Source organism: Eleginops maclovinus, chromosome 1 (assembly GCF_036324505.1).
Source record: "Eleginops maclovinus isolate JMC-PN-2008 ecotype Puerto Natales chromosome 1, JC_Emac_rtc_rv5, whole genome shotgun sequence".
Taxonomy (NCBI): Eukaryota; Metazoa; Chordata; class Actinopteri; order Perciformes; family Eleginopidae; genus Eleginops; species Eleginops maclovinus.
This window is the reverse complement of record NC_086349.1, coordinates 15,310,671-15,338,448: the sequence shown is the minus strand read 5'-3', so window position 1 is coordinate 15,338,448 and position 27,778 is coordinate 15,310,671. Positions and strand designations below refer to the sequence as shown.

General features: G+C 41.4%; 2 protein-coding genes and 1 long non-coding RNA gene across 5 annotated transcripts in view; 1 reads left to right on the top strand and 2 right to left on the bottom strand.

Moving 5' to 3' along the window:
- Window positions 1-4,174, bottom strand: part of LOC134859904 (uncharacterized) — a 36,367-nt gene extending 32,193 nt beyond the window's left edge. Inside the window, exon 1 of the long non-coding RNA XR_010165169.1 lies at window positions 4,012-4,174. This is a non-coding gene — a long non-coding RNA (uncharacterized LOC134859904). The remainder of the gene's footprint in view (window positions 1-4,011) is intronic.
- Window positions 790-13,871, top strand: calcoco1a (calcium binding and coiled-coil domain 1a). Of its 2 annotated transcripts, none has more exons than XM_063876035.1 (15): window positions 790-985; window positions 2,098-2,251; window positions 2,340-2,442; window positions 4,563-4,765; window positions 4,942-5,154; window positions 5,451-5,599; window positions 5,695-5,764; window positions 5,879-6,034; window positions 6,415-6,669; window positions 6,903-7,028; window positions 7,594-7,689; window positions 9,269-9,356; window positions 9,537-9,784; window positions 10,087-10,178; window positions 11,785-13,871. In XM_063876035.1, the coding sequence occupies exons 2-15, from the start codon at window positions 2,120-2,122 to the stop codon at window positions 11,810-11,812; spliced, it is 1,959 nt and encodes a 652-aa protein (XP_063732105.1). In that variant the 5' UTR covers window positions 790-985; window positions 2,098-2,119; the 3' UTR covers window positions 11,813-13,871. The 2 variants fall into 2 exon arrangements, with proteins under 2 accessions (XP_063732105.1, XP_063732031.1); XM_063875961.1 differs by having other exon boundaries at window positions 9,537-9,850.
- Window positions 13,872-17,070: 3,199 nt separating this feature from the next.
- Window positions 17,071-27,778, bottom strand: part of rarga (retinoic acid receptor gamma a) — a 55,166-nt gene continuing 44,458 nt past the window's right edge. For both annotated transcript variants that reach the window (XM_063876284.1, XM_063876361.1), the window contains 7 exons: window positions 23,270-23,418; window positions 22,731-22,872; window positions 21,544-21,707; window positions 20,865-21,041; window positions 20,269-20,473; window positions 19,910-20,068; window positions 17,071-19,769 (listed from right to left, as the gene is read on the bottom strand). In XM_063876284.1, coding sequence (XP_063732354.1) covers window positions 19,405-19,769; window positions 19,910-20,068; window positions 20,269-20,473; window positions 20,865-21,041; window positions 21,544-21,707; window positions 22,731-22,872; window positions 23,270-23,418 — 1,361 coding nt within the window. In that variant the 3' untranslated portion in view covers window positions 17,071-19,404. The remainder of the gene's footprint in view (window positions 19,770-19,909; window positions 20,069-20,268; window positions 20,474-20,864; window positions 21,042-21,543; window positions 21,708-22,730; window positions 22,873-23,269; window positions 23,419-27,778) is intronic.

Sequence of the window (27,778 nt, the reverse complement as noted above, 5' to 3'; positions counted from 1 at the left end):
CCTTAACCATCTTTATAAACATATGAATAGATCAATAATTATAATCAAAACATATAAAATATATGATTGTGAAATGGGTAATTAATAATTAGTCATTTTACTTTTAGATGCAAATACTTTTGTACTTTTACATAAATCACCATTTGAATATAGGCCTTTTACTTGTAGAGTATTCCTACACTTTGGTTCCACTTTTTTATTTAAGTACAAGATTGGACTTCTTCCAACTCTGCAGGCAACTACGAAAACCTACATAATTCACTTGTGTAGGACATCGACTCAAATGTTTAGCATACAATCAAACAAAAAAACTATAACATCAAATACAGGACGCAGAGAACATATATCTTACTGCAATCCAGATTAAATAGCCTTTACAGGGTGCATGGTTTACCTTCCAGTTTAATTGGAAATATGCGAAATACTAAAGTTAACAACATTCAAGAGGTTTTTTGTAGCATACGAGATATAAATGTGCAGAAACGTAAAAGGGTCAGCTTGTTTTCTGTAATACGGCTCACATCCGTTTAGCTTCATTACCCGTGGAGAACTCATTGCAAACCACATACTAATTCCCATTGGTCAGTATATACAACTCTGTTGGACAGCCAGTGGCTCTCTTTACTTTGACATGCGATGACAAAAAACAACGGCGGTCGATGAAAAGCATCATATTACGTCCAGCGCGACCTCTGCTATTCTGCTCTGAGCCTGGGAAATGTAGTTTAAATTCGGTGTTTCAACGTCTTTGTATCTACACGATGAACAACAGCTCCCACAATTCCGCAGTGGAAGTGAAGCTGTCATGCTTATGTTTTGCTTTGGTTTTTTTGTTATTGTTTCGGGTTATTGGAGCAACTGAGCCCGAAGAGGAAAGTGCGTGTGTATCGCTCATGTTGTTGTTTTTTCTCCCACATTGTGACTCTTCTATCCGATAGAGAGACGGCTCGTTTACACTGTTTATAGAGACGTGAGGGCGATAAAGGTAAGCCAGATAACCGGCCGAGACGGTGGAGGGATAATGTGCGCAGATGTCTTTTGTAGTTAACAAAGCCTGTCTGTTATTGTCTTGCCTGACGTGCACGCACAGCGCGCTAACTAATATTGGGTTGATAATTAGCGAGTAGGCTTCCAGATTCAGATCCACCGTTAGCTGCTTTGTTTACACGTTTGTCCTAAGTTTGCATCGACGTGCACGGGCACTCTGTTTTCACGACATGTGCTGCTACTGTTGGGCCTCAAGCCTAGTGCCGTGTAATGTGAACCTTCTGAAAGCTAATGTTTATTTTTGTCACCGATCGATGTTTTTTGAGGACATCTGCAAATTACGTTTTTTAATAATAAGATTTCCTTCTTGCAAAGTTTAGGGTGATGCATTACAAAAATACAAAACTCTACACCTCTATAGTTATTTTGGATTATACAGTACTATACAGCTTCAATTGTAAGGCACTATAAAGCCCTCCACACCAACGTGCTGTACAGAGAACCAAATAAATGAATAAAATAAAATAATCCAACAGCCCAGCTCATGAACTAAAACAATAAACAAGGATAAAAATACATGAACAACAAGGGATGAATATAAGAATGGGAAAGGCATAGGCTAGTTAATCCACAACTGCAGCATATGTACATGTTAAGGCACATGCAATAGTTACACACACACACGACATATGGTAGATTTAACACCCCACACAATGCTAAATGAATAAGTAATGCTTTCTTTGAGCCACAAGTGCTTGAATGGTTAACTGCAGACAGGAATTCCTCAAAAGTGCATTTGTCAGTGAAATTTGAGCCCTATACACGCTGAAGGTTCTTGACACCTTGTCCTTCATGCTTACCCGTGACGGTGTACAATAGCAAATTGTGTTGACGATGACTGGAATAGCCCCTGTGACAAACATGTAATGTCATGTTGCTCAACAGCAATGCTGTCACTGAGGTTAAGTTTCTGATGTTCTGTCCTTAAGTTGGCACATATTGAGCATATCCACTTACACTAAATAAACGTTCACAGACTACAGGCTCTGTCTTGTTTGTCCTCCCAACAACATTGAACATTGTGTTTTTTTTCCTGCATGTGCAAAATAGCTTGCCTTCTTTTAGTGTTGCCATGGAAAACACTTGGCAGGTCGAGTTCAGAAACGTGGGCTGCAGTTACTTCCCTCAGAGCAGAGTCGATTGCCACTACACACTGAGCTCACAGCACAACTGGGCCAGCAATGACTGGATAGGACTCTTCAAGGTATAGTTATCCTAAAGACTGTCACAAACATTATGTGGATAAAGAGTATTTAATAGCAAATAACATTGGGTATATTTTTGTTCCTCAGGTGGGATGGGTGTCAGTTAAGGACTACCACACCTTTGTTTGGGCACTGGCCCCGGCTGACTATCAAGAGGGCATGGATGTCAACTGCTGTGTGCACTTCCAGGGTACTCATGCCCCTTTTTTCTAATTGTATTTTATTTCCCATAGTTAGCCAGAATCTATACTGATACGGTGCTTAGATCCGCACATAAAACCTTCACTAGGAGATTGATGTTTCTCTAAATTGAATTTCTTGGACACAAAAGGATAGCATCTACTCTATGGAGTGGAGGAAAAGGTTATTTGTATCTATCTTAAAATAGTGTTTCCACTGAACGTATCCTAAACGGAAGACCAATAACCCTCAAGTTCAATTTTTAAATAATAAATTCTATGTTATAAAATACATTAAAGTCACTTATATAAATACACACAAGGTACAAAAGAAAGTATTAAAGCCAATGATTAAAAACAGAAAACAAATGACGTGGCACCTTAACAGCCAGTTTAAAAAGATATTGGTCTTTAAAGGTGGGAAGTATCTAAGTACATTTATTCAAGTACTGTGCTTAAGTACAGTTTAGAGGTATTTGTACTTAAATATTTCCATGAATTCTACTCTGAAACCTCTACTCCACTACAATTCAAAAAGGTAAATGGTGTAATTTTACTCCACTACATTTATTTAATACCTTTACAGATTTGGATTAATGATGTGAAATATAAATCAATCCTTAAATAAGACTTTAGTTACACCTGGAGTAAATCCATAAGCTACCCTACAGTATTCAAAGTCATTAAAACTAGCTGCACCTTTACCAGCTTGGATAACACAATCAATATAATCAAAACATATAACATATATTATTCTGAAATGGACCAATCCGCAGAATGAGTACTTTTACTTTCGGTACTTTTTGTATATTTTGATGCTAATACGTTTGTGCTTTTACTTGAGTAACACTTTGATTGCAGGAATTTTATTTGTACCAGAGTGTCCCTACACTTTGGTACTTCTACTTTTACTTTAGTACAATATCTGAGTACTTCTTCCACCGCTGTTGGTCTTAAGGTCTTAGCACAACTAAGTTAATCAAGAAATAACTTATTTCGTAGCATCATCAGTGCTGGTAAACCTAATAGGCTATACTTTCTGAGAGAAACTGGAAGCATTCATTTAAAGCATGTCAACGTCTTCTTTCTAAATGAATGAATATCTTTCATATTGAACATGTATAGACAAACCTTTAAAGAAATAGCTACATTTTGTTTTCGTTTAATGAAGAGTCGGCTAGCTGTAACAGAATACAGTATAGGAGGGAGCTAGCCAAACATCAGCTGTCAGTGTAATTTAGTGTAACTTTAACACGCATTCATTTAAAGCATGTCAACGTCTTCTTTCTAAATGAACGAATATCTTTCATATTGAACATGTATAGACAAACCTTTAAAGAAATAGCTACATTTTGTTTTCGTTTAATGAAGAGTCGGCTAGCTGTAACAGAATACAGTATTGGAGGGAGCTAGCCAAACATCAGCTGTTAGTGTAGACCGCTCCTCAGAGCACCCGTCCTCACAGAGAGTTGTTTTTACTAACTTTCTGTAAGATTAAACTGAATATTCTCATCCAAATTAATAGACAAAAAACAAGAAATGTTAGTACTTTTCTAAGCTAAAAGAAACTGTAAACTTACTCAAGGCAAGGTAGATTCCTCGAACATATATCAGGATGGACAAAGTATTTTCCAAGTTGGTGTTCAATAACAAACCATCGGTTAATTCTAATGTTAACACTAAATTGTTTGCGACTGCTTTGATTCAAATGTGTTGCTCTACGCCATATTTTATGGCGCTCATCCAGGCTAATTGACTGAGTGCTGCCACTGGTGGTTGGAAGCTGTATTGCAGCAAACTGCTCATGAAGTTACGGCGATAAAGAACAAATATTATATTTCATTTGTAAATGTTACGGTTCATGCATACACATTTACATTACAAATATAAACCCTTTGAATGATGTTTTGCACTAAAATACTGTTTTGCTTTTTCATAAAGACTTTTAAAAGAGATGATGGAGAGATGAAAAGTGATTTGCCCTTCCAAATTAAGAGGGAATTAAAGTATCTGGGCATCTAAAATGCATTAAGCCTCCACATCAACACTATGAATATCATAATGTTAAAACATTAACTTAAACACTGAAATTTAACATCTCATGTCTCATCTTTTTACCACCACTTCATAGCCTCCTACCTACCCAAGCCCAGCTCCCAAGATCATGAGTTTGTATACATCGATGCAAAGGGAGAAGTTTGCTCCCGCAGCTCCAAATTTAGTTTCTGTGCTCCAAAGCCCCTTGAGGATCTGGTGACCCTTGAAGAGGAGCCCCATGGAGAGGAAGGAGGCACAGACATGCTTCTGGTAGTGCCCAGGGCTGAACTGCTGCAGGTGAGCTTAACAAATATGGAAAATATGTACTGAATAAGGTAGCAAAGTATTTTTGTTTTCCGAAATTAATGATTGATGATATCACAAATATGCTGGGAAATTAAAACAGCTGTTTACTAATGGCAGACAAGGGGTTTAGCACAATTGTGATTTCCATTCCTTCTGTCTCTTGTCAGAGTCGACTGCAGGACTGTTTGCGAGAGCGCGCTGAACTGCTGCAGGTGCAGGAAGCAGAAAACAAGCACAGGGAAAAAGAGATGGAAGATTACAAGAGGGCAAGGGAGGCCTGGGACAGACGATGCAGAGGGCTGGAAAGTGAAACTTCCAGGCTGCAGGACGAGCTGAAGCAGAGTCAAGAGAAACTAGAGGAGATGGAGATGGAGCACAAGGTGGTGTATAGAGCTAGGCAAATGACGAGGGCAAGATTATTTGCTTATGACGAATATGCTTGTGTATATTTCCATATTTTTTTCTGTATCTGTGCCTTTATTCTCAGATTCAAAGCAGGTCTTTGCTCAAACAATGTCATGTCTTTTTCAATTTTTAGTGCTAATGTAATTTAATAAAATGCCTGGGCTGTTATATTCAAATATTAAATTTAATATATTTTTATATGGGTTGCCTAGTCTATGTCATAATAAAATACAATTCCTCGTAAAAATTAAAAATGCCTCCGGTCTGTTAGGAGAAGCAGGCTTTTGGAGAATCACTAGCCCAGGAGAAAAGTGCTTTATTGGATGCGAGGGAGGCGAGCAAAGTGAGAATCAAAGAGCTGGAGGAGGATATGAAAACCCTGACACAGAGAGCCGTGGAAAGAGAGACTGAGTTCGAAAGGTATGACGTTTTTTCCGCTTTGTTGCTTCTACATTAAGTTTTATGTGGGTTCCATGAGTACTTTTGATCATCAGTAACCCATTCTATGTGTGCAGGATGAAGGAAAGAGCAAAGAGAGTAGGAGCTCAGAAAAAAGAAGAGGATAGTGAGAGAAAGACCCTGCAGGTAATTGCAATGCAGATGAACATTGCTGTACATCATAATAAAAGCTGTGTCGTAGTTGTTCCTTCCTAAACATCACACTCTCTTTCTCCATCTGTGTCATGTTTTTTCTATAAGACCAAGCTTGAACAGACAGAAGGTGAACTCCGAAGTCTGTCTAAGGAGTTTCAGGTGCTGAGGACTTCGCTGGCTCAGAGAGACACAAGTGTTCTGCAGCTCCAAAACAGCATTACCACCCTCACGCAGAAACTCACCACTGCGCACAGGAAAGAGGTTGGAAATGAGGGTTGACAATAATATACGGTTGATAGTTAAAGCTGGAGTCAGCAAATTTGCATGCAAGGGGCTTCAAATGTGTGATTTGCTATGACAAACAGCGCAATCTGTTTTTATAGAATAATGTTTTAAAGATTTTTCGAAATACATTTTGTCCTTTTTTAATGCTTCACCTCCTTTAAAACAATTTTTTCATTATACCTTAATAAATAATATACCTTTATACATTGGTGTATTTTCTAATTAACACATATTATTGACAGCACATCCTAAAGTTTTGGCTTTTCAAATTCTGTATTAGTTATAACCCCAATTTGCATTATTTAGTAAATCTACAGATATGAAGCCAACATGCTCTCTTGTCCTGTTATGTCCAGGCAGAGAACGAGGCCACACTGAAGGAGATGTGGAGCCTGCGGGAGCGTCTGAACATGAGCGAGCGCGCTGCAGAGAGCTTAAAGAGTGATCTAAATGCCATGGTTGCCCAGCGGGATCATGGGCAGGCGGAATTGCATCAGGCTCGTCTGCAGGCTGCCCAGCTCACACTTCAGCTTGCTGATTCCAGTCTGGCCCTGAGGGAGGGAAGAGGCCGCTGGACCCAGGAGAGGCAAAATCTCCAGCGCACGGCAGAGGTACATTTATCGCTGCTGAAGTGCAGAATTTAAATCATTTGTATTGGGTAGATTTAACGTTTGATTATATCTTGTCATATATAACCGTCTAAATATCTGAGTTAGATGAAACAGTGTTTTAATACGAAATCTAATGTCTTTAAGCTCAAAATGTTCCTTTAGCTCACTCATGGTCCAGTGACCCGATGAAGAATGTTACATACTGAGAGTGTCTGTGTGCTTCACCTTGACAGAAGGACCACGAGAGTCTAAAGAAAGTCAACGCAGAGATGCAGAAGATGGAAGAGAGGCTGCAGGACGAGAGGATGGAGAGAGTGAAGCTGGAGGTCGAGCTCGGCAGGGAAAAGGACTGCAACCGGGTGAGAGAGACCACTCAGAACTTACTGCACTCAGGGTTCCTTGTCATATCTGGAGAGAATGGCTGTGGGCATTCGTCTTGTAGGCTTTGGCACTTGTTTCTTTAGGAGTTGTGTTTTATTCTGTCTGTGTATGAATGTCGTTTTTGTCTGTTACTGTATTTGTTTTTGCTGCTGTTTTGTAAGCATGTTTCTTTTGAGCATCAAAACCTGTGTCTATAGATTACTTGCATAAGTGAAGGTTATATAACCAATAACTAATGCGCTTATTTTTTTGAATATAGTATTATATATATATAGTTTATATTATAATAATAATAATAATGTTGGCAATAAACACAACTGCATTTACCATGCAGATTAACACAACTACATTTACCATGCAGATTACCATTAGATTGATCTTCTAATATAGTTAATTCTTTATTTAAGTCTGTCTGAGTACATAAAACCATAAGCTTTATATGTATATATATATATATGTATGTATACTACACAGTTGTATTTTGTAGTTAAGTATTATTTTTTTCTGACACACCCTTTTGTCCTGTGTTACCTGGCCTTGCAGGTTCAGCTGAGTGAAACCCGCAGAGAGCTCCAGGAGCTGAAGGCCAGCCTGAGGGTCGCCCAGAAAGAAAAGGAGCAGATACTTGCAGAGAAACAGGTCAGAAACACTGTTTAATTAAACACAGGGTCAACATAAACGTCTCCAAAAAGGAGAAACTTTAAATGTCTCCTATTATGCTATATTTGAACAATATATTGTAGGGCAATATCTATACAAAACATGTCTGTGAAGTGTTTTGCAGAAAATACCAAACAGTTCACCGATTGTAGCCATGCGTCACACCCCTCTATTTCCCCTTTGGAGCACATGCAGCTCTCTGACTGAAGAGAGACGTTTCTAACGGAGATATTCAGCTAAACGCTGCCGTGATTAAACCCCATATTATGTTCCAAACCATATCAAGTATTAGTTCTGAAACACTTGTTTTCTCAGTGTTTACCACTAGAACAGTGACATTATAATTATGAATCTGTGAGACGAATAAAGGAATTCTGATTCTAATTCTGATTCTGTATTATATATACAACAACTCTAAGTCCCTCCTGCAGACATCCTGCTGAATACACAGACAGAGAGCTGCCTACTCGAGGGGATTCAGCTCGCGACTGTGTATTGCAGACGATAGGTTGGGACGTGTCACGTGGGTGGGACGTTGCCAGGAGTTCAATGTAAAGCCAGCCCACATTTCAGTTATGACGTCATATCGCAGCAAATCTGGATCAGCTCGTTTGTTCCCCCGTTTTTAGAGATGTGGGTAAGGAGGAAAAGAGAGAGGGTTGTATTTTCTGACACTTTGTGAGTCTCCTTACACACCAGAGACACATATTTATGTGTAAAAGACATAAAAAAGTGCATTTTGCATAATAGGGGACGTTTAATGTTTTGGAAACATGTGCATGTAATGTGTCACAGTTACTATCTTTATGTGTGCTGTTCATTCAGCTGACAAGGTCTCAAGGCTAATAAATGGCTATGGTATGTTATGGATTAACAAATAAATGTAACTGTTGTATCCTAATCAGCCTGTAACTGCAGTACTTTAGTCATTATGAGCTTTAAAGTTAAGTTACCATTTGTACCTCTCTCCAGCTTGAGTGCACCTATAAATAAAGTTTTTTTCCTAAATGCTCGTTATTAATAATGCATTCATATCATAAAGCTTACTGATGTAACATATATGCAAGTATAGGGATTGTGAATGTCCCAGGTGTTGGGAATCTTCTATCTGTTGTTGTCTTCTTGGTTGTTATTGTGCAATATAAATGGTTTACAGCATAATATAAATCAGTGGATTTCAGAGCAGTCAGTGCTGCTGCTGTTAAAGTGCCTGCAGAGTTTTTGTTGGATAACCACCATCAGAATAGCCCGCTCCTGGCAGAGTAGATAGTCAATGTTTTTAAAATCAGTGTCCAGCTTAATTTTAACATCCGCCACATGGGAGCCAAGCGGCCAATCTGCGACACATTGTAAATCAAACTAATGTTTAAATGTTTATTGAACAGAGATAATGATATTTATATAATAACAAGTGTTGCGGCTGTGCATTTGTAACCATTTTATGTGGCTTTGGCTGGAAGAAGTGGAACATCATGAGGGTTACGAGGGTGATGGCTGCTCAAGCCACGATTAAAGTCCTGCCTGGGCTTGTGATATGATGGCTGTATTTCCACTACAGGAGTTGATGGAGTACGTCTGTCAGCTAGAGCAGAAGATGGGAACAGTGGTCAGCGCCAAGTGGAGTGCTGCCCCGATTGCCTCTACAGGTGAATGGAGCTACACATTAATCTACTGTATGCTCTGCAGATGCGGACAATAAAAGTGTAAACTATCATTCAACACCAGCTCTAAATATTCCTCAGAATGGATTTTGTAGTGAGGGTGACAGGAGCAGTGATTTGAGGAAAAGTGAACTCTTTTTCTTTGTCAATTTCTTTATCTGGCAGGGCGGCCTGGCAGTGCATTATCCGACTCAGAGGATGAAAACCCAGAGGCTTTGCAGCCCCTCCGCCCACAAAGACCTCTGGGTCACTACAGCTTGTGTGAGCAGGGCCAGTCAAACTTCTTGCTCCTTAACACCCCTCCTTCCTCCCCAAGAGAGGCGGAGAGTTGTGCAGTGGTCATCAACCAGCCAGCCCCGCTCTCGTCGCCACACCAGGCCGACGCAGACACTTTGCCGCACAGCTCTGACTCGGTGAGACACGCTACTCGAGCCATTCAGCGTCACCATAGTGTAATTGCATGCGATACTGAAAATGAGGTATGTCTTCATGCTGATAGGCGTGCACACCAGTTAAACATGGGCAGTGAATCGTTTGATACAGACATTATCTCCTCAGAGCAATTAGGCCGCTAGTCTGCAAGGAATTAGACTGTAATAGCTGCTGTGTGTGTGTGTGTGTGTGTGTGTGTGTGTGTGTGTGTGTGTGTGTGTGTGTGTGTGTGTGTGTGTGTGTGTGTCTAAACATGTGTTTGCTATTGCTCTCTGGTGTAAAGGAGGAGGAAGCTGATACACTTCAGTGCGGAAGGCTCAGCTCTGAAGAGGAAAGAGCACTTTTGCTCCCAGAGCACAGCGCCACTGTTATCAGGTAAAACACTCACACACACACACACACACACGACATTTGGAAAAAGTACTTTTATCCATTGTATGTCAAGTATCAAGGGAGCATTACCAATTTGTATAGCCTATACTGTAGGTATTGCAAGTCAAATTTTTAAGGAGAAGTTATTTTCCCCTTTGCTTCATAGAAATTATTTAGTACAGTATAGTTTTAAGGTACTTTATTTTTACTATTAGAGGGGATGACATGAAGCTTCTGCGGGCTCGGGATTGAACCAGCAGCTGACACTGTGTATGGGACGTCAGCTATAACCACTTAGCGTGTTAAAGAGAGTCCAATGGTGTTAAACCCCTATTCACTTGTGACCCTTTTACAAACAAGCAGTGCCTTGCTGAGTCCTTTAGTCACTTAAAAAAAATGCTATAGTTGTCTCTGAGCCTTTGCTTGTAATGGAATATTTTTGGTTTGTTTAAATGGTGTTCAAATCTAAGTTGAGGATCTAATTGCTTCCCCCACCGCTTCTTATAACACTGTTACAAGAATCAAATGTTGCTAAAAATGTCATAGCTTCTAAAATATTTAAATGCACACATTAGCTGTTGATAAACAGGTTGAACTATAGGTAACACACATCCCAAAAACTGTAAAGGTGCTAGATAAAAAAAATCAAACTAAGGCATGAATCAAACAAAAGATCAAGCTTCCAGAAATTAAAATTTGACAATCCTTTGATCTAACAGACCAAGATCTCAGTTAGATCATAACATTTCACAATTTAAATAGCTAGTAGCTTATAATACAGTTTGCATAACTTTTTCCTAAAAAAATCTACTTGCCTTCCCTTGAATTATATTGTAGGATTTAGGTGAGATTAATGCAGGGTAAGGAAAGTGAAGATGACACAATTCAGCACAGCTGAAGATTTTATGTTCAAAGATGGAGCTCTGCATTAATGGCTGCATGTTAAAAGGACATTTTCTTTAAAGGCCAAACAAGACAACACATTTCTTCCTGTCATACTGGCTGGTCTTAAACTGTAGTAATGCATCATATTTTATGAGCTCATGACTTGATTTGTGTGCACAACCTTACTCTGCAGAGTAATTAGTGAACACAGCAGCCAAAAAGTGTCATATTTCTTTCTTAAATGCAGAGAAGTAAAAGCCTGAGGTAATTGTACTCATGCATAGTACCTGAGTGCAGAGTTTCCACTTCAGGTCTCACAAAGAAATGGTTTCAGGCGCACACAGTGAACTCAAAGCTTACTAATGCACCCAGACACATGTGACCAATTATTTATGGTGACAGGGTGAGTATGGCTGGAAGATGGAAGTTTTGAATATGTGGTCGTAAAAGAAGTTGAGTCAGGGTGAGGCGGGGGAGACTGTGAGACAGAGCTGGGGCGTGGGAGGGGCAAGATGGGAGGACAAGGGGACAGATAAGTTGACAGCAAGCTGTAGGAATGATTTACCTGAGGGTTGTACTGCAGTCACGGGCCAATTTTCAGCATCATTAAAGCTCTCTCTCTCCCATTCAACCGCTCTTTCAGTCTAACCTCCTTTTTCAACCAGAACGTGTGTTTTCTTTCAGTTTTTCTTACACGCACACTCTGCTTTGTCTCATCCTGCAGTGATCTGGCCGACACCTCGCTATGGTAACCAGTGGACACTAAGCTGAGGCGGGTGATCAAAAAGAGAAGAAGGGGTTTTATTTTTTTGTTAATGTGTTTCCACATTACTTCCACTAACAAGCACATATACAGCTCATTCACTACACACACAAAATGTTAATATGCAATTATTGTATCTGCAGTGAACCTTGATTTCCCCCTCTTAGACAGTTGTGTTATCGCCCTTGCTGTTAGTTGTTAGGAATGACATAATGCTTGTGGTGGCAGGTCAACACCGTGTTTATGACTGACATAAGGCTGGTGCACAGTATGAAACGGCGTGATTTTGGGCTCCGTTTGAGAGTTTGCAGGCTGTAGCACAATGATTTCTGTTGAATCATTGCTATGTCGAGACCTTTACGATGGATGTTATGTCGTTTTTATGACTTTTGTGATTAGGAGTCATGACAGGCACTGTAATTATGATGTTTTGTGCGGGCCCTGTTCCTCTTGAAATCATGGCAAAACTCTCTTCCGCAATTAAATTCTCCCACAGCAGCTTTGAACGCTATTCACGGCAGCATAAAGTTATGATACAGCACCGTGCTAGAATTATATTGCAGTAATGTAGGTCTATGGCATCATATTTCTCCTCCATTTACCCAGAAATAAGATTTGATATGCACTTTCTTGTACGCAGTAGAAGTTGATTGTTGTTATGCAGATGCAGTTAAGGAGATATAGTGATGCAGACGCGCTGTTAGATGGACATGCATTTGAAATAGAAAGCCTATTGAACAGATTGTGTTTAAAGTCTATAAAATAGATGCCAGATGCAACTTTCTACTTCAGTATCTTTATTTCACCATTATTATAATATTAATGCTCATAAGCTCTTAACTCTTTATCAGCGACCGTTTTTACTTTGTAATGATCTTGGATTTAATAATTATTTAAATTAAATGCAGATTTACTAGCTGGCTGTTTAGAAATTCAGTGTTTGTAACGGTTTGTATTGTACAGAAATCTTGCATTCGTGCAGTTTTAAATTTGTGCCTAGAATAATTTTTAAAAGAATCAAAGAAAATAAGCTTTATAGATCTCGACATCATGACATGGTGTTGGTATATTTCCCCGAGCCCTATGGCAATATACTGCCTAATAAAAATCGCTGCCTACCTTTTAATCAATACTGTATGCATTTTTCATGGTTTTCTATTTATAATTAACTTGGGCTATGCTGCAATGAAACTATATCCAGGTTTAGTTTGACAAAGTCTTTCACGCAACTCTGTGCAATGTGTGAAAAACGTTTTCCATGCTTGTCTAAGAAGATTTGCTAAACGCTTTGATGCTTAATGATTTTATCAGCTATATTTGCACCCTATTTTTACTATAGAAAAGTTTTTAGATGAAAAGTTGATTTATGGATACTTAATATGTCAGTTGTGTGTCCTTTCATCGTTATCTTAATCATTACCATTGTGTGTTGGGTTTACGTATATTTTATTTACACATTTCTTTCTTACATTCTGCTTTTAAATACTTACTTTGACTCTATAAAGATTTCATATATAAGTTAAATTGTTGCAAGATATTGGTGCTAATGAAAGGGAATGAAACAGGCGTGTTGAGTTTAAAGTGAAGGAAATTAATTGATTGTTTGAACAGGATTATGAAAGTAGTCATGAAAGGAGTTGATGTCGGTCCAACCTCTCACTTACCTTGTGTCACTGCCTACTCAGGTGTTGCAGTACATGTTGATTCTCCTTGTACAGAAGTGGGAATGTTTTAAGGAACCTGGTATTCTTTCCCAGAAGATAGCACACTACACTACACATATTTTCCATAGTCCTTGTTTGTGGTTGTAATCTGACTTTATGTTTTAGGGAAGTTATTCTTTTGTTGTCCCACTGAGATTTTAAGGGACGAGTGCTTTTCATCGGGACATCGTCTCCAGTTGCAATAAAGCTCCAGTGGTTATGGTTTGTTTTGAAGTTTTGTGTGTGAAGGTTATCCCACATGTACATCGCTGTGTATTTTCTTATCAGTCATGTACCGGGGTTGGGGTGGGGTTACGTATAATAAAGAGGTTTATGTATCCATTATTGTGTCTAATGTGTCTTTTTCTGGCCAAAGATCATAGCAATATTTTGATCCCCACATGACATTTCACTGGTAATTAACTATGCCATTTCTTTTCACACAGCTATATAACCTATATTCCCCTTTGGCTCATTGCCTGTTGCAGATACATTTCTCACCCTGGATTTTCTCTCCATTCACCTTTGGCTCTCCCTCACTCTCCCCTCAGGCCAGAACTCCTCATCATCTTCATCCTTGTGCCTGAACACTCCTCCGGCGGTCTCCCTCTCCCTCCACCACACTCCTTCCATCTTAAGTCTGGGGTGACGATAGCTAATTATAAAATCAATGATGCCGGGCTGCCTAGTTTACAGCCCCCTCTAAAACCTTAACTGGGAAATCACTGTGGGATTGATGACTCCCTCACTCTTTATCTCTTTTAATTAGAAATGTAAAAGATATGAAGACCCAGAGGCCAGAACACATCTCCCGAGTTTTTATGACCCCGACACCCGCGTTCCACAACTCTCTCTTCCCATGCCCAATTCACTCCTTCCTCTACCTGGCCTTGTTTATTCCCTCCTCCTCCTCCCTGCTGTCACACCCTCCATTCTCACTCTTGTCACAGACAAGAGGACTACCTTTACCCGTTTCTTCATCACGTTCTCCATTACCCTTTTTTTAAGATCGCCCGCCTACTTCTCTGTTCACACATTGGAAGGTGTTATAATTTATGGTCTTTGCACTTGAAAACGTTTCTCACCTTCCCTTCACCTCTTCTTTCTTCGCTTGACTGATTCCCAAGCCTCCATGGATTTGCTGCATATGTAACAAATGAGGAAGATGTCCTTTTTGTCTGCTCTGACCCAAGTAGGAGACAATTAATGTGCTGTTTCACTTTGTGACCCCGCTTCCAACTCCATGCATCCTGCACATGACACGTACGCCTCTCTGTCTTGTAAATAGCTTTAGGTCCACATAGAAAACCCCACAGGTTTTTTTGTTTTTTGTCACATCAAACCCAGATCGCATGCACCTGCACTCTCTGCTTTTATCACACCCTGAGCCCAGGCTGTCCCTCCCTAACTGCTGCCAGGAGCACTTGGGTTCAGTGAGCTTTATCCTCCCGATCACTCTCTGAGGAGCGAACCTCTCCTGCTCCATTATCTCTCCTGCGTGTTGACAAAGGTACCACTGCAGTTTACTTATGTTCAGAGCAAACTCAGCAGATGTGCGCTCTCTATTTTAAAATATTCAAATGAAACTCTTTGGTATGCCACACTCATGACCTACTTTATGGATTCTTTACTATTGTTTTTGAATAATTGATGTCCTGAGGCTGCAAGAATATTAGATGGGAGATTTTTACCCTTTTTATTTATTCATTCAACAGTGATACCTTTTTTCCAGAGGCCTTTCATTACACATTTTCGTATTTTATATTTTTTACTTCTAGGGAATAAGACTTCCTTACTCACGTAATTGGTTAATCCAGCATCATTGATGTGGAAGGATGAGTATATAGAAATCTGGCCTGGCTCCTTTAAATTCCCCCAAGCACACCCAAACCCTCCCATGGGTTCCCATGGCAACACCGTCCAGGGGCTCAGTATATGAGGCCATTTGATTGTTCCTTGTAAAATAGTGTATAATGTATGGACCTTATTTTAATTCCAGTCTGCCGTTATTGATCTGTATTTAATGATAGTTAATTAAAGCAATCATATAATTGATAGATTCTCATCTCCGTTTATCACCCTCCTCTGATTCTCTCGCTCTATTAATAAAATCAAGGTGAGGCAAAGTATCCCACACTGATTTGTGTGAACAAAATAGAGCTGTTTAGTATCAGTCTTCCCTTTACAGAGAGGATTTCTGTTCTTTATCAAAAGAGCTGGTCTTATCAGTGACATTGATGCACTCTAGGTAGTACATTTGGGACCAACGTATAACTCTTGATTTTTTTCGGACATTGATAAGGAATCTGAACATTTTGTAGAGATTTTTCTTGTTTTATTAATTTGCTTGTTTTAAACAAGTTCATTTCCAGTTGAGTTACCAAACCAAATTCAGTGTGGGATCTCTTTTCAAAGAGATCAAATATGGCACAAGTCCAATAAATACCATGGCCATGATTGAGCAAGTACTAAGTGTTCATCTATAATTTTTGATTAATGGTTTAGTCTATGAAACATAAAAAAATGTGGAAACTAATTTGCATAGTATAAGAGTGCCTTCAAATGTCTTGTCTAAAAGTCCAAAAACAAAAGATATTACATTTACAATGATCATGAATGAAAAGCACAATGTCTCATTTTAGAAACTGTAAAGAAAACATCACAATTTCTACAATTTAAAAAAATATATATATAATTTACTTCATTTTCATGTATATTAAAATGATATACAATAATTCTATCCAATCTATCTGTTTTCATTTGTTATATTGTATGTATTTTCTGATTAGTCCACCTTTTTCTAAATTCAATAAATAAATAAAAACAGATCATTTACACTGAAATTCTTTCAAAGGTTTTTTACCTCCTACAGTTTAACTGCAACTGAGTGAACAAATCTTAGGAACAGACCTTTATCTGATGTCCTTGTTCAGCAGGAGACTGTAATTTATTGGCCCCTGCAACCTCAGCTCTCCATGACCCATCAGGCCCTGCTTCATCTGCAGGCAGGTGAACACTGCTACATGCAGAGCTCCCTGCAGTCATGGTGCAAGAGCTCCCTCTACTGATGGTTTTGGTAGTGCATGATAACACTTGCTCAAAGCTACTGATTCACAGTGATTGTATTCATATTTGTTCTCTTGTATGAGTCACTTCTGATGCAACATAGATTATTTTTAAGCATGAAAATAGACTACACATTATTTACAAAAACAAACAAACCGTGATGATTAAGCTTGCATCATTCTGGATGCTTCAATATGTGCTTCTCTACATAACACATACAATAATAACTTATGATACTGGGTAGTGTGCTGAGGATAAGTTAAAAGTCACATCTCTATTGTTGTATTGCTCCTCAGAAAACTCTGTGTGTTTATGATTGTAGCTTTGAAATATTATATGTGCATTATAATGCACTTTGAATGCCCTCAAAATGCACCCAAATATTGGCAACATTGTCCATAAAGACCATATGTATAGTCAATACATATGGTCTTTATAGGAAATATTTTTGCAGAGAAATGTAATTAACAAAGTCCAGTAATCTCGCAAAAGTAGTTTATTGTGCCTCTTACTGTTTATATGGCTTTTCTTTGTATGACAAGAGTTGACATAAACAAAACCTTGGCCATGTTGAAAAACAAAAAACATGAAACAACATAATCTCAATGTTCTGCCTGAATTACCATCATTGACATCATGACAGGTTAGCAGAGAGAGAGAGAGAGAGAGAGAGAGAGAGAGAGAGAGAGAGAGAGAGAGAGAGAGAGAGAGAGAAAGAAGAAGGGATGAGGTCATCACAAAAGAGTTTCTGTGGGACAGCACCGTGCTGAGGACACTCACACACAAGGACTCAAAACATGTTAAAGCATTCACACACACTCATGCGCACTCACTCACGCACGCGCACACACGCGCACACACACACACCCCTCCCCCCCACACACACTGAGGAGACCTGCCCATATTCAGAAAATGGGACTGTTCATCGCTGCAGAAAGAATGTTCATATTGCTTCAAAGAGAGACAGAAAAAACCCTCTGCGCTGTAAAGCAGCCGAGTTCCCACAGCTGATCGCCTATTGAGACATTTTGGCAATTAAGAAAGGACACATAAGAATTCATAATCCTCCACAGCTTCTTTAAAAAGAGGCGAGGATATACACAAGAAGACAAGATGATATAATGGCTTTTGGGATGAGAAGGCTGTTCGTTTGCATGGAAGCCAGCGTGAGCACAGGCGGGCAGTGATGATGACCATGATGATTTGTCCCCCTCTGGGTGAATCACGCTGGCATCCATGCTGTTTCTCAGACTTCTCACCTTCTATGTACACGCAGAGGGGTTGAGCTGATCATAACAGAGTCAAGAATACACACATAAATATTGCCTTTTTCTAGCGTGCTGAAAGCAGCTAGGGTTTGGTCCTTACTGAAAAGCCCTGAGTCTGATTCCAAAATGTCTTCCATAAAGATTCCTGCTTTTTTTTCTTGCATATGTCTTTGATCGTTGTGTCGATGCATGATGTTGCTACTGGATGGTTTTCTCCGTGCTGTAAGTGTGCATTCTTCTATTGACATCATCGGGAGTGCTCTTAAGTTTGATTGTATTCGGTTTGTTGATGTTATCATCAGTTGGGACATGTTAATGGAAATATTGTAAGTTTACAGACAGTTCACCCTCAGTGGACAGGATGTGCCTTTCATTGAATTCAGGCTCACAAAAGTGCTACATATACGGTCTAATGTAAACCTCTGGTGATGCCAGGTTGGCGCATCTGCTACAGCTGAGGGTAGAGCCAACGGAGTGTGTGTATGCTTATGTGTGCGTGATATCAGGGTGTGTTAGTGCATGTTTGAATGAGCGAGCTGCTGTGAGAATTGCTGGATCAAGGCTGGAGTCCTTGCCAGTAGTCAAACTCATGCCTCAAAGATGACTTTTCCTAACTTTGGCACAAAGATACTTACTTTCCGCATTGACAGCACGAGTCGGCTACAATGAGAGCTAAATAGAATAATGCCAATTCCCTGATAACAGAAACTGATTAAGTCACTGCAACATAACAATAGTCCTCTGGGTTGATTATCATTGACATCCACAGTGAGCCAAAGTGCCCAATAAAACCCCAGCTAAGCATATGTAGCTGATGAGGAAGACCCAGCCAGTTCTGATTACCCTTCTTTCCTTCGGAATATCTTCTCAGGAAAGCTCTTCAAAGAAAAACATGTCTAAAAGGATTCATATATAAAAAACCGAATAACAAATAAAGGCAAAAATATAATGGTATATAGATATGTATGGACTTATTCATAAATTGACACAAATAAGAAAAGTAAAACCGAAAACAATATTCAAAAGCAATAACCACAAAAACAAAGATTAGCATACTCGATTTGGTTTTGCCCTGTACTCTTGTTGTCTTTTGAGAAATGTGCTTGTTGTAATCCATTGGAATCAACTGCTCAGTTCTGGTGTCTGGTTTGGCCGTTCCCCTATTCAGATACAAACATCAATAGTGGGAAAAAAACGACGTTAAGCTTTCTCAAAGAGATTCTGTTCTTATTGTCACGTTCACTTCCCTCTTGGCCAGGAGTTTATATGGTTTACTGTCATCTCTCCTTTCCTTTATTTTCTGTAGTTCACTTGTCATGGACCATGAGGCCTGAGTTAGAAGTGTCTGTACACATAAGGCTCTGCTGTGCTCCGCTGAGGGGGACACAGTGATGTGCAGTAGGGAGAGACAAAGGGGGGAGGGAGGGCCAGCATTTTGTTGAGGTGGGAGAGTAGGTGAGGTTGTGTTGTATGTCTCTATGTATGTTTGTGTATAACCTGTACTGTATGTGCATGAGTGTGTGTATATGTATGAAATGCTTGGTTCACTGCGCCCTCCCAACAAGGCCTTTCCTCGCCCCATCTATGGCCTCCAAAACCCCCCAGGGCTCCCCATCACTGTCCGAGCCCCTGTCTCGATCTTCATCCCCCCCGTCATCGTCATTGTCTTCGTCTTCCTCCTCCGGCGATGGCTCGCTGCCGTTCTCTGTGGCCCAGCTGTCATCCTCATCCTCCACCTCTTGCTTTACCTGGGCTGGCGGTGGAGGTGGTGGCGGCGGAGGAGGTGGGGGCGGGCTCTCTTTGCCCTCTGTTTGGTCTTCAAATGCCTCTGGGTTCTCGAGCATCTCCCTGATCAAAGGAGGCATTGGCCCTGGGATCTCCATCTTCAGAGTGATGGCTCTCTCTGCACCTGAAACAAAGAACATAGCGATGGTAGATAATTAGCAAGCTTGTCTTAAAAAAGAAACACAAAAGACTGAAGCTGGTATGATTATGTTTGATTCCTTCAATATCTGACGTTTTTCTAGGCATAACTCTTATCAAACTTACCCTTAGTGCTGATGCCCCTGAGGTCGGTGATCTTCATCAGCATGCGGGGGAACATGTGAGGCTTGTTGGGGCGACGGCGGCGGGCGTAGATCTTCAGAGCTTCAAGTAGAGGCTCTTGCAGCTTATCTACTTTCTGCGGCTCCTCTAGATCCATACGGTCTAATCAAGAGGGCAAAAAAATACATTATAATCTCTATTATTTATCAGAGTAGTACATTATAATAAAAACCTCTAAATTTAAATAATTTTACAAAATCACAAATCATGTCAAATCAGAGACATGAATGCTAAAACACAGATGTACTGAGGCCACTTCCTCTTGACTGATATGTTCACTCTGTATGTGAAAGCTGCAGTACCGCCACAGATGAGGCAGATGGCGCTGAGGAGACCGGTCTCTGTGTCGTCCATCTCCAGGGGTAGAAGCTGGCCAGCGAAGGCAAACACCAGGTCTGTGAGAGGTCCGAAGCCAGCGTTGTGCATCTGGGTCCGGTTCAGAGTCAGGCCATCTGAGAAGGTCATAGTGTCCTGTTCTGGGGTGTAGCGTGTGCAGATTCTCAGCATCTGTGAGCAAAACAAGAGGGAAAACAATGTAAGCATTGAGCAAATATGATATAAGGGTGATTTAAGGTTTTCTACAAATATAGTGAGTAGATCAACACATGTAGTTGAGCTTTCAACTATTCTCAAACAGCAAAGAATGACATTTTTTAAATATTTCTATTGATTTTATTTGTTTTATGTCCTATGTATATTCATGTTGCATTGTTGGAGGAGCATGGGACTTAGGTTTTTCATTGCCATATCTATACTGTAGCTACTGTGCATTTGACAATAAAATTGTGTGCACTACCAGGTTTTTTTCCACCAGATGTCAGTATTACCTTATGTGTAAAGTAAGTTTATTTGTAAGTGAAGAGGACAAAAGGGAAAAACAAAGACTATAGTTCCTCACCAATATGTCCAGGCAGGCTGACTTTAGTAGAGTGATCTGGTCAGCGATGGTGAGGGTGGTGAAACCCGGCAGACGTTTGGCGAATTCCACAATCTTGATGATGCATTTGGTGGAGAGCTCACTGAACTTGTCCCATAAACCCAGATCCAGCTGGACACGGGTGTCTGAACTAGAGTTCTGAGCACACACACAGAACAGTATGTTGGTACAAAGGTGGTGTGCAACCCTGTTTGCATCAAGGATGAGCGTGTCCGAGCCTCACAACACATTTACATTTTACATCAATCAAGGAGAAACAAAATCCATTTACATGTTACATCAATCATTCAGAGGCCACACAGATGGCTTAATGGGGAACTGAATTAGTTAAACCACCACTATGTTGGGAAAGCTACGGTAAATTTATGTCCTTGCATGCAATCTGGGAGACCTCAGTGACTGCATAGCATGAAGAATGTTGCCACACAAAGTAGTGTGTGTGTATGTGTGTGTGTGTGTGTGTGTGTGTGTGTGTGTGTGTGTGTGTGTGTGTGTGTGTGTGTGTGTGTGTGTGTGTGTGTGTGTGTGTGTGTGTGTGTGTGTGTGTGTGTGTGTGTGTGTGTGTGTGTGTGTGTGTGTGTGTGTGTGTGTGTGTGTGTGTGTGTGTGTGTATGTGTGTGGGTGGGTGGGTGTAACTTACGGTGGTGTATTTGCCCAATTGGCAAAGTGACGGGAAGGTTTCTTGGTGAGCTTTGCTGACTTTATTGACCAACTCCTCTAGTTCTCCACTTAGCTCATAGCTCTCTGGAAGCACCAGCTCCTCCTTCACATCCTTCTTCTTCTTGTTTCTGTCATTACGCACCGCTTTAAAAAAGAAAAACAAGATGCAGTACAGATCAGCTACAGAAAGTTCCTCTTCTCTATCTGTGATCACATGAAAAAACATCCACAGCACTCATGCTCTGTGTCTTTCACCACTGTCAAGGACATTGTGCACACTAGTGGAAACCAGAAAACGGAAATAGCAGAGGTTTGCTCTTAACAGTATTCACATATTTCCTTTAGCATGGGACGGACACTAGCAATCTCTTTCTTATCACCCGTTCTCTTCCTTGTCCATCTCTCTATCCACTTGACCGGTGCACATGAGCAAGTCTTCCACTCGCTGCCTCCTGTCCCTCCTCCTCCCATACTTTCCTTCCTCTCAGGATATCCAGTAATAGCAGAAGCACAATGTGATCCCGGTCTTAACACACATCCCACACAAACATTACACCCACATACATGTCCCATGGGCTCTGTGAAGGGCAAGAAACTGCCACTTACACACACAAGGTCAAAGTAAGGAGGTCACAAAAGTGGGTGTACGATTAAGCCCACTGCATGAATCCTGGCGCCATTAGTTTTGTCAAAACTCAAAATCTTGTTTTGTGCTCTGTTGTCTTTATGAATGAAAGCAGTGTCTTTGCTGGCCAGAGGGGCGAGGTACTGTGGTGAAACATTATTTTGTAAAGTGATTGGTCATATGATTGGTACAGTGCCCAGCCTCGCCCGGATCACCACCCCTGGTAGGCTCATCATCTGCTCCTGCATCTCTGCTGCATAGTTTCCCATAGTCTCTCTCCCTGAACATTAATAAATCAATAAGTTCACACTGTGTGAATCAGGTCAAATCCATACTTTGGTGATAAAACATTTGGATCTGAGAGTAGAATATACATTTCAACTGTTTGCCATTGTCTCCAAGGCGTTCTGGTATATTATACTATGTCTTGATGTATGTCTGAAATATTTGAAGGCGGCCTTGTTGTTTGTTTGTGTGAGTAAATCCATGTTTTGGAAGGTGGGTCTCTGTATATTTTAGGACTCCAGTTTTGGAGGACTCACCTTCCTTGGACATGCCGACCTCAAAGCACTTCTGCAGCCTGCAGTATTGGCAGCGGTTGCGTGTGACCTTGTTAATTTGACAGTTCTTGTCTCGGTGGCAGGTGTACACCATGTTCTTCTGGATACTGCGGCGAAAGAAACCCTGAAGCACAAGGAAGCGAGACACAAAAGGGGAGAGGGCAAAAAGAGAGAGGCGGACGCGTGTATTAGTCAAGGCATCAAATTTAGGATGTCACATTTAGTTTGTCTTTCATAATAGCTCTACTTTTCTCTTTTTTTAAGAGCTCGAATCAAGAACAGAAAAGCATAACATTTTAATTCTTTGCATTATGATGATTAGGTTAACTTTATTGATTCCATTTTTCTTATTACAATGTAACACACGTTATATAAGTAGCTTGCCTAATTGGCTCTTTCCTTCTCACCTTAAAGAAAAGGCAGGTTAGCCTAAAGTTCTTGTAACCCAGGAATTTTCCCCCAAAATATGTTATGAAATCAGACAACGCAGAGCTCAAAATGGTATGGCAGGTTCTTCTCACCTTGCAGCCCTCACAGGAGCTGACCCCATAGTGGTACCCCGAGGACTTGTCCTGGCACACAAAGCAGGGCTTGTAGACACGAGGTGGGGGAGGTGGAGATGGAGAACTGGGTACCATCTCCTCTGAGCTGGTGCTTTGGGTCTCCACCGCTATTGGAGAAGAAGAAAAAAAAAGGTAAGTGGAGCACATGAGCATATGATTTGTCACAAATCATTGTCCTATGGCTAGTCAGAAATGTCTAATGTAGCAGATCCGGATAATTGAGACTTTTCAACTGTATTCAAACAGGACATGACAGCTGACAGCATTTTCTTTTTCCATTTGATTTGTGAGTCCAGCAGGAAATGCTGAGCACATATTTCTTTTTAGCTTGTCTCTCTGCGGGACACAACTGATTACATACGCGGGGAATAGAGAATGAACAACACACAATTACTAGGAGCAGCATTCAGGTGACTGTTTGGTTAGATTATAGCTTTGTGTGAACACAGACAAACAAAGGAAGTTTGACCATCTGACAGCAGAGACAAAACTGATTTTTACAGCAGCAGCTGCAGATTGACAGCTTGTGTGATAAGGCCAGGTTACAGAATGAGCTGCAGCCAAGAGTCCAAGCTGGCTCTTCCTCATTCCACAGACTGACGGCAGCTCATGATGACATCTTGCACGCACAGTAGACAAATGTCAAACACACATGCGTGCAAAGCCCTCCCTCTACCTATCAAACTGGAACTGTGACGTCAGCGCAAAATTGAGTCACATGCTTGCTATGGTACATTAAACTTCACTATATTCCAAACAGGAACACATACAGTCTCTTTTGGACATTTAAGTGTGCTGTGTATGGATTCCATACTTCCCCTGAGAAACATAAGCTGCTACACACAGGACCAGACCCCTGGTCACACATGCTAGCCTGCAAAAACTCACAGACACACATGTTGCTTGAGGGAAGTATGGAAACCATACGCTGCACACTTGAACATCCACTTACCAAACAGCACCTCTTTCAACTTTCACCCTTAGTTACCCTCAAACTTCAACCCCCAACTCTGCATCCCAGCACCCCCTGACACACAAACCCTATTTTTCTCTTGTTTCCTGGCCCTAAATTCCTCAGTGCAGCCCTGCCAGGTTTTAATAGAGGCCTAAGCTCGTAAGGCGGCCTATAAAGGCGGTCCCATAGCTGGACTGGAGGCCCCAGCCCGGCTGGCCTACACTTTATTGGGACTCGGTCACCTTGGGCAGCTATTCACACCACCAGCTGTAGCTCCAAGCCCGTAAAAAAAGCCAATCATAAAATAAAAAACAGGGAGGCTCTAAAATTCTAACTTTTACTACCCCCATCTCCCCCCAGCACCTTCAATGGAAAGCACAGAGGGCTAGCCTAAACTTAACCTACACCCCTCCTCCTCCCCTCTCTCACACCCAAGGCTGAGGCAAAAACCACCAGCTTGGCTTTTTACAAGAGAGGGGAGACTTCAAAAAGAAGAAGAAAAAAAAAGGGGGCATAAAATGAGGAATTTGATAAAAAACAGAGAAAGGGGCAGAGGGGGGAAAGAGGGGGGGGACACAGTTGCTTGAGGGCAAGTCTTGTTCAAGACCAAGATGACCATTACTGAGATTTTCTTGTACAGCTGCTGCGACTGCCCAGCTACGGCATTTTTCATTTGTTGCCTGCTGCTGAAACATCTGTTTTTCATATGCATTTTTATATTTGACTATTCAGAATCCACATTCAAATTCCTGCTTTGAAAGCCTTACTTTGCTGGAGGCAAAGATGTTTTCCATTAGTTTTTTAGGGGCGATCTCAAAGCCAAATGTGCAAATCAATCTGAAACCTGAAGTTTACACCCGCTGAATGTTTCTACAGCAGTTCTCATATCTTCCTGGCCAGAATGTAACAAAGCAGCAGGGTCAGTGGGAGAGCAGAAACCCTCTGAACGTGCCATGAACCTCTGTGTTTATGCAATAATAACAGCAGCAAATGAGGCTCCAGAGCAAGCGCTGACAACCCCTTAGAAAAGGACAAACCATATGTGGCGTCAAGTAACGCACACTGATTGACACCATCTAAATGGAGGTAGAAAGCTAGCCAAAGAGAGAATGGCCATCCTGAAGAAAACTCGGGCAGCGGTGAGAGAGAAAATACATCAGGCTCCATCAACACGTTGAACCTGGTTCCTGCCAGAGAACATGACTCCTGTACCCGCCTCTCAGACCTCGCCTCTTTCAGCCCGCTTCATCCAAATCCCCCGCACCACTTACCCCAGGGCGCCAGAGTGAGAGGGCCCATTCAGGCAGCCCCTTTCCCTAGTCTCCTCAACTCAGCTCATCACTGTTTAGAAAACAAAACCCTGTGAAATGAGAGGCCCTCCTTATCAGTGCTCCGAGGCCTGGGGCACCATTTGCATGACAATCCGCCGGCCGAGGCCTGTGAGCCGATGACGGACAGATGAGATGAGAGGAGTGGGATAGGTGGGTGGCTGCTGTTGTTGGGGGAGGAGAGAATGAGAAGAGTGGCAACAAGGAGGGATAGTTGGGTTACCAGTAGCCACTGTTCGTTTCCTGCTAAGTATCAGTTTACTCCCTAATCCCTTCTCTCAATGCTCTCTGTGCACAAGTGGCCCAGCTGCACTGACCAGGCCTAAGCCCCTGCTCATATACACACAGATACTATTCAATGGCTACAAACTAGCAAACACACTCACATAACAGTCTGCCCTCCCCTACATTACACTAAAGTGCGTCAGCGTGAGTGGGATGTGCAGTACATCATACTCCACAACCTCATTAGATGTGAAATGTTACTGCACACGACAGAAATAGCTGTTTAGCTGAAGGTGACTTCAACTAGGTCAATTACATTTAATTCTAGGTCAGGTCAACTGGGCCAATTGACGTCCCTTTAGGTTCAACAGATACAAAAGGAGAGAAAAGAGCTAATAGGAAGCAATTATAAAAAAAAAACAGGAGTCTCTCTTGTAATACTAAAGCTGCCTGTTGTTCACTCAACTGGAAAAGGGAGTGTCTCTAATGTATGTGAGTAAAGGCCTGACTATGTGGCTCATGTTTTGTGTTGCAACACACTCCTTTTAACTGAGCAGCATATGACATTTTGGCAGGGTAACAAGTATTCTTTCACAATAGGCCTGCAGAATTTGTCTACGTGACTTGTTGGTGTGATTGAATCTTCACAAGGACACTGTTCCAGAAGTCTAGTCTTAACATGTGGCAGTGAATGCACAGGCTCTGTGAGGACAGTGTGTATACAATACAGTACGTGAGGCAGAGACATTTCTGTGTTAATGTTGTGTGTGTAACTCCAGCCAGTACCCGCTTGGCCACTCTCTGAAGCCTTTATTTGATTTGCAAATTCAGGACTGTTCATAGCAGTTTTTATGATGAGCCTTACTGTTCCCCATTAAAATATCTTCCTGTGTGGGTTTGTATGTATATTTTTTTTCCTGTTCATGTTAAACTGCAAGCAGGGGCATGTGGGGCCTTTGTCTGCATCTCTACCTTCATTAAACAGCCTGTAAAGCTTGCGTGTTCTTGTCAAATGCACTGAGCAGTAAAAGAGTGTGTGAGACTTGGAGGCAGTGTGTGAGAGAGGGGCACACAGTAGGCCTCACTGTGAAAAGAGGGGTGGGCACTGGGCAGTAAGCAGTGGCAGAAGGGGAGCAGATTGAGAAAGGATGGTGAACAGTGGGCTGGAAGACTTGCTGGCACACTAGGAGGGGCCTTGGAGGGTGCCTTTGGCCCTCTACCCCGTGGCAGAGGCTGCAGCACTACAGGGGGCTGACTGAGTGACCAGCAAATAAACCAAAAGGTTTCTGTGACGAACTGTGTTTCATGAAAGAGGAAAAGAAAGTACCACACCCTTGTCAGTGGTGCCAGCATGTTTCAGTCCCCTTCTCTGTTTCTCTGCCCACGTCTTCCTCTGAGGTTTCTGCTTCAAGGTCCCACACAACACACACACGTTTCCTTCCTCTTGTCAGTACCAGTCTTTCCGGAGGATCTCCGTCACTTCTTTTGTGGCCACTTCTTGAAGTCCCTTCTACTTCACCTTTCATACATTTGCTGTAATTCCCCACAGGATGAGTGATACTGATGCTCTGTTCAAGCACTGTTGCACACAGTTGAGTCATCAGCAAGCTTTTTGTGTTGAGTTACACAAGCACTCACAATGTAACCCGCCTCCAACGGAGAAAGCAATGGTTTATATGGTGGGGAAGTCGAAAGCTGGGAGGAGGGAGGAATGTGTGTGTGTGTGTGTGTGTGTGTGTGTGTGTGTGTGTGTGTGTGTGTGTGTGTGTGTGTGTGTGTGTGTGTGTGGACAAGAAGGGGGGATGCTTTCATTAAAGGTGCTGAGCAGTAGCAACGCCTTTCAACAGCTGTCAGAAAGCTCATTCCCTTGGCTCCTACAGACACACACACGCGCACGCGCACACGCGCACACACACACACACACACACACACACACACACACACACACACACACAAGCC